Here is a 6,889-nt window from a genome sequence, read left to right as displayed (position 1 = left end):
GTGCGTGCATGCGTGCGTGTGCACGTACACGTGCGTGCATGCGTGCGTGTGCACGTACACGTGCGTGCATGAGCGCGCATATGACGTCAATGTTTATAAACATGAATACAACGTCATGTAGTCATATGCGTGTATACATAACCTATATGTGATTTCAGATCATTATATATGCTCGGGATTGCAATAATTGTAGATCCGGCCTGTGCATAACGAAAATGTGTGCTTGAAAAAAATACCGGCTCGGCCGGCTAGAACACTAACCTTAGTGTAGTCATAGATATGTGTAGTGTAGTGAAGCGGAAGCGGAACCGCCTGTAGCATGATACAGGCAAGCTCTTGATACAGGTTACCTCCTTCCTTCCACTATAGAGATCAGTACGTGCTTCCTTCCCTTCCCCCGCCCCCTCACGCTCCCGCGCATGCTTTGTTTGCGGTTCGCGTAGGAGTTGGCGTAGGCGTACACGGTGATTGGCTAACCGCGATCTCCGGTTGAGCTCTCTGACGGTAACGGCCTTGCCTGCACTTGCAACATCGCAATCGTGAGCGTCAGTTGGAGTGCGATCGCTTGTCAGAGACGGTCCATTATTTTGGAACACAGAGAATTTCCAACGCTGCACGTGGAAGGTATTGCGCAACTACAGGTACAGGCGACAGGGATATCTATTCACATCAACGTAGAGTTTGCTAGTAAGTATAGAGATAGCTCTAGTACTAGTCTATAGCCCGCGGATAGCTGCCGCAGGGCGCAGGTACCGCGGATAGCTGCCGCGGATACGGTACCTGCGGGAGCTATCCGCGGGCTATAGTACTAGAGCTATAGTATAGAGATAGAGGGCGATACAGTAATCAGAGCGTAATCAGTACACTATTAGTATTACTATAGTCAAGAGTAGATAATAACACAAGAGTGAGACACCCGATTCCCGCATTTTTAACCGATTTTTCTCTTCAAAATTTGCCACCAATAAAGAAGTACGTGTATACGTCCCTCAGCATATTATGACCACTAATCACTCACCTTCGTGGGGTGCAAATCCACTTTAGGCACCTTAGGTATCATGAAGTGATGCATAGATTTCTGTGTATCATCAATTAACTGATGCACAGACTTTCCGTATATCAAGGAATGATGCAAAACCCCTATCCGACTTAGGGTTAGGGTTAGGGTTTTTGCATCATTCCTTGATATACGGAAAGTCTGTGCATCAGTTGATGATACACAGAAATCTGTGCATCAGTTGATGATACACAGAAATCTGTGCATCACTTCGTGATACCTAAAGTGCCTAAAGTGGATTTGCGCCGTTTGGAAGTTCTAGTCTCTGAAAACGCACCAGCAAACCGCCCTGCGTGATTCACTCAGGGGTTTCTCCACACAAAAGGATAGGGACGCGTTAATTGTAACCCTATCCTGTGTTGGGGTTACATTATTGTATCTAGGGGCATACCAGCTGTATGCCGGCATGCCGGTGCCGGTATGTATACTGTATGCCGGGTCAAAGGTTATCTCGCCGAGTGTTGCGTCGATGTCCAATCTCCCTGCGAGCCACACCGCCTCGCCGAGAGAGCAAGCTGTGGTTAGTAGCTGCCTTTTGTTTAAATTTCGGCGGAAAACGCATTGAGTTTGCTGGCAGCAGAACGGAAAATCGTGTCGTACGTTTTAGTCGATCTAGCTATATCTCCGGATTGCGGGTGTATACGAGGAAACGATTTCGCACGATGCTAGGCGAATGTACTGAGTCTGTGTACGATTTGAGCTCAAGTTGGATGAGTTACGCGTAGTAAATCGTAGGTATTATAAGGCTAGTAAATGACGAATTTCCCTTGTTTATTGAAGTCACACTCCTTCCCTGTTATCTACTCCTGATATAACTGTATAAGCCTGTGTGGAAGTGAAAGGAAATATTATGACCCAGTAACCTTTCGGTAGGTTCAGATGTTGTGCCGGGGGGGGGGGTTCAGGAGACTACTACCCTGTCAGGGGAATCTATAAAAAAACATAGCTACTCTTCATCTGTGCCGCTGTGCTAGTCTCAGTAATTTGTGATTCGATATATCAATAATTTTAGATATATATATGGCAATTATAATCTGTTAAAAATGTGAAAGATATCATTTTAAACCTTGAAACTTTGAAAAAAATAAGATCCCTAATTTAAATATCTTTTGGCCCCACTTCAGGGGCGTGTACAGGGGGAGGGGTCCAGGGGGTCCGGGACCCCCCCTGCTCGCGCAGAAAACGCATCTATAAGGGGGTCTAATTTCAAAAAAATTCTGGGGGAGGGCCCCCCAGCCCCCCCTTCGCGTGCTCGCAAGTTTGGGTTATGGTTAGATCCCCCTGGTACAAATCCTGTACACGCCCCTGCACTTGCAATTTGGGCATAACCCAGCCCTACCCCTGTGAAGGACCTTAGTACCCCATCCTCCATCGGGGACTTTTTGCCTCCCCTGGTGGCAATCTCTGGTGCCACCGTTGGGTGGATCATTCTTATTATCGAATAAGAAGGAGAGAGAAACTATCTGAAGCGATTTTATATTTGGGTGTGTTTGAAAAATTGTTATTAGGTTCAGGGTGAATCTAATTATCTTGATTAAATATAATATTAATCATATAAAATATAAAGTTTTTTATATAAATGAATGTGTCAGCGTTGATTTCTTTGTTTCGTACAATTAAATCACTCGTATTTAACTATTTTATTCAGACGAGGGGGAAACACGAGGCGTAAACTTGACTTATCGACTTCTCCTTATTTGACTGGTGAACTCATTTGTTGCAGTTGATACTGAAAAGTATGCAAGAATCAAGGTCGACAACCCCGATTGTGATCGTGCATGGTGGTGCATGGAGTGGGATCAGTTTCCAACGTGATGCCCGTGCGGACGGTGCAAAGCATGCTGCTATTGTTGGATGGAAGAGACTGGAGGAGACTGGAAATGCCATCGATGCAGCAGAAGCTGCAGTCTGTTCGCTGGAAGATGACCCCATCTTCGATGCAGGTACAAAATTGAAATCTTTCTCTCTGTGTAAAGTAAAGAAGCTATCGGCAATGGACTGCAATTGTCTGACTTACGGTTTTTATACTCGCCTTGACATCGTTAAGATGAGCTATTGCCATGGGGTGTCGTCCGTCGTACGTCTGTCTGTCCGTCCGTCCGTCCGTCAACATTTGGCTACGGTCATCGATAACTCAAGAACCGTTTGACCCACATGTTTCAAATTGCATATAGTTGTTACTCTTATGGGAGAGGTTTTAACGTCCTATGGAGCATGCCAGTTGACCTACATTCGAGCCACCACGTCCACTTTTTGGCAAAAATGGAAATGGCCACAAGTCAGTTCAGGTTTGAACAACGGATTTTGCTAATTTCTAGTATGTGAATGAATAAGGACTGGCCCCAAAACGTCACACGGGTTTTGATAGTTTATTAAATTATGCAAATTAGGTAGATTTTGGCAATTTCACTATGCATTTTAGTGTCTGCCTACGATCAACAATAACTCAAGAACCGTTTGACCCACATGTTTCAAATTGAATACAGTTGTTATCTTGTTACTCATATGGGAGAGATTTGAACTTCTTATTTTGGAGCACGCCAGTTGACCTACATTTGAGCCACCACGTCCACTTTTTGGCAAAAATGGAAATGGCCATCTAGATTCATTCGATTTTGTTAAATTTACTTACCTACGGTACCTAATCATACCTACATGTAATATTGTGTTTTAGATTCTTTCTAATTTGACTGGAATATTTTATTGCTTTTATTTGCGCGATATAAATCAAAAACCAAAATGGCGATCATTTAAGGCGTAGCACCATCTCTCGCCCAGATTTCAGACTTTCAGATCTGAAACATTTATTTTCGCATCAAAACCTATGCATATATTATCAAGAGTATATAATGGGAGTTCTCCCATATATATACTCTTGCTTTATATATCCCCCCTCCCTCTTCTGTCACACCCAAGGTGAGCTACAGTACGTACGTGTCATTGACACTTTCATTAGATTTCCAGCAAAAAGAATTTTCTTTCACTGCAGGAATATATAATTTCCTTCTACCTTTTAGTTATATATTCTCCACTTTATGTAATTGATCATTCTTCTTTTGTACATGGAGCTTGAATGTTTGTAATTAAGTCTCTGCCAACTGCTCACTGTACCTCTTAATGTTGATCGTGGTTGTAGTTTTTGTTCTCCTCAATAACAAACTCCACCGCTGATACAGCTCTTGACGTTATAGGGTAGGAAAGTTCTATCCGCGTAACATGATATTAGCCGATGCAAGGATTTTGCATTTTTCCTGCCTAAAATAACCAGGTAGTGCATGTTTGTGTGCATCACAGGGTTTTACACTTTTGCTCGATCCCGTTTGAGTGCTTTGTCTGCCAACTAAACTGTATTGTGTACGTGTTATGAATTATATGATGGGAAATCGTGGAACTAGTGGTTGCTATACTTCGGTCCCTGTTTATGCATACAATTTTATGGGCAAATCTGTTGTACGTCATACTCCACAATTAAATTCAAATTTTTCAGACAAGAATATCAGGTAGATAATTATATATGCTCGTTGTACTTGCCATTTAACTAATCTTAATTGCTTTCATCTCTGTATTCTTTCATGTCTTTTGCCTTGACATTGTCAGCGCTAATTCAAGTCATTGTGTCAGCAAGTGAATTCCTCTGTTTTGTAATTTGCAATGAATGTGTAAAACAATGCGAACTTTCGCAATCTTGCGCAGGCACGGGCTCAGTGCTGAATTCAAGTGGCCATATAGAGATGGATGCTGTGATCATGGACGGAGCAACACTCAACTCCGGCGGCGTAGCGTGTGTCCGAAACATCAAGAATCCAGTCACACTTGCTAGGAAGGTCATGGAAAACGTATGTTAGTTTGTATTCGAAATGTATTTTAGTTTGTATTCATAACAGTAAGTGAGTGAGCACGTGAGTGATCTCGTGCTGGAATGTGCGTGAGCGCCTGAATGGCTGAGTGTGCAAGTAAGGAGAGAATGTGGAGAGGAAATGAGGGAAGGTGAGTGAGAGGAAGCAATTCTGTGAACAAGTGAGCGTGTAATGAGTAATAGGAAGTTAGCGTCTGTGACTGAGTGAATGAATGGGGGTGCTATAAGCTATGTGTGTACTCACACAAATGAATTGTTTATATTCATGAAGCTTGCTTGGCATTTTTTGTTGAGCACTATCAAGAGTACATAATAGAGATCTCTATTATGTCTCTACATTATGTCTCTACATGTCTCTACATGTCTCTACATGTCTCTACATGTCTCATTATGTCTCTTATTATGTCTCGACATGTCTCTATTACATCTCTATTATGTACTCTTGGCACTATATTTCTAATCATTGCATTGCATTTTACCAGTGTTACAGTAAATTTTGTGTAGCAGGTGGCCTCTGGCAAGTACAGCCTGGTGTACGTCTGAAAATCTAAATAAAGAAGTGAGTCGTAGTTCTTGGAAAGGGAGTTCTGTTTGGTTGAACTGGAGTCTTGAATAACAACCTATTGTGTGTTTATGATTTTAAACCACAACCTTTAGCTAACATTTACGGTTTTTGCCAACGAGTGACTCAGCCCCGCGTTCTAAAATAGCATTGGGAATTCTTGAAATCAGGTGATTTTAAACCACTATGGTGTGGGTAATCATATGACTTGAATCTGAAACTGCAAACATTTTACAAATTTAGCAAGCCCCGGCGGAAGTGCGCACCTATGCATTTGGTTGGTGTCAGTCTTTATAAACAATCCAACGGTTGCCACAGATTATTGTTTCATTGCCGAACCTACTTTAACTAAGAATGACTTCTTGTAAAGCTAGCTGCCTATGCACGTGCTTGTGACATTGACTTTAGGATATGTCTGATATATCTAGTCTAGCTGCTTTGCGTTTACATACAGTTGCCTATTGGCATTTATATTATTAATTCATCTATATATCGTTGATGTCATAGCAGGCCTGTTTTCGTTGTTAGAAAGCCGATAGTAAATTATGTGGTTTTATTTATGATTATATAAATGTAAAAAATACATTGGGCAGATGTCCAAAGGTAAAATAATCTATTGTGCTGCAAGTAGGCCAAGGGCAAGGCGAGATATACTTCCCCTTCGGCAATGGTTACCCAGAGTTAGTACAGGCATAACGGCATGTTTGCGTATTTCTGCAAGAGAGATCAGTTTACATAGAAATGAGAACCTAAAAGGATTCAAGGTCATGCAAGTCCCTATTGCTGAGAAACTGACACCAAATAGAGAAACGACTTCAAATTTAAATGCTATTATACTCTATGCATAAGCGCAAATAATTAAACATTGCTCATCCACATGCAGATTTTACATTTATATGCATTTGAATGTTCATTTTAATCCTGTATGTATTCTAATGAAAAATAATAATTATTTGCAGACACATCACTGTCTGCTGGTTGGAGAGGGAGCAAACCAGTTTGCTGAAAAGGTTGGCATTCACACAATCCCAGAGGAACAACTACTCAGTGAATTATCCGTAACTAAGCTGAAACTGTGTGAAGGAAACTATGGTGACAGAGTTGGGCACGCCTTCAAAGCAAAGTAAGTCTGAATACATGATAAACTAAACAGAGTGCACTCACGGAAAGTGCATACCTCCGCCAACGACATACGCCATACGACTCACGAACACACGAATAACCCACGATATACGCCAGCGTACTGACATGTACATGCTCCCATGTAACATGTATGTGTTACGAGCTGGCTTGCTGACTTGCTGGCTCGCTGGGTGATATCGATCGACATCATTGATAATCATGTGTGTTAACAATATAAAAATCAACAGAGCCATGCTGGTGTAGAAGTGTCTTGTGTGTATTGGGGGGGGGG

General features: G+C 42.0%; 1 protein-coding gene across 2 annotated transcripts in view; it reads left to right on the top strand.

Annotated features, from left to right (window-relative positions):
* Window positions 1–525: 525 nt before the first annotated feature.
* LOC106806959 (isoaspartyl peptidase/L-asparaginase-like) overlaps window positions 526–6,889 on the top strand; it is a 9,977-nt gene continuing 3,613 nt past the window's right edge. Inside the window, exons 1-4 of one of the 2 annotated variants that reach the window (XM_014809145.1) lie at window positions 526–641; window positions 2,781–3,000; window positions 4,751–4,893; window positions 6,435–6,598. In XM_014809145.1, coding sequence (XP_014664631.1) covers window positions 2,796–3,000; window positions 4,751–4,893; window positions 6,435–6,598 — 512 coding nt within the window. In that variant the 5' untranslated portion in view covers window positions 526–641; window positions 2,781–2,795. Of the gene's footprint in view, window positions 688–2,780; window positions 3,001–4,750; window positions 4,894–6,434; window positions 6,599–6,889 lie in introns of both variants that reach the window. The other variant, XM_014809144.1, reaches the window with a different exon arrangement.

Source organism: Priapulus caudatus, unplaced genomic scaffold (genome assembly GCF_000485595.1).
Source record: "Priapulus caudatus unplaced genomic scaffold, Priapulus_caudatus-5.0.1 Scaffold187, whole genome shotgun sequence".
NCBI classification, from domain to species: Eukaryota; Metazoa; Priapulida; class Priapulimorpha; order Priapulimorphida; family Priapulidae; genus Priapulus; species Priapulus caudatus.
Note: the sequence above shows the minus strand (reverse complement) of the source record. Positions and strands in the feature narration are given on the sequence as shown.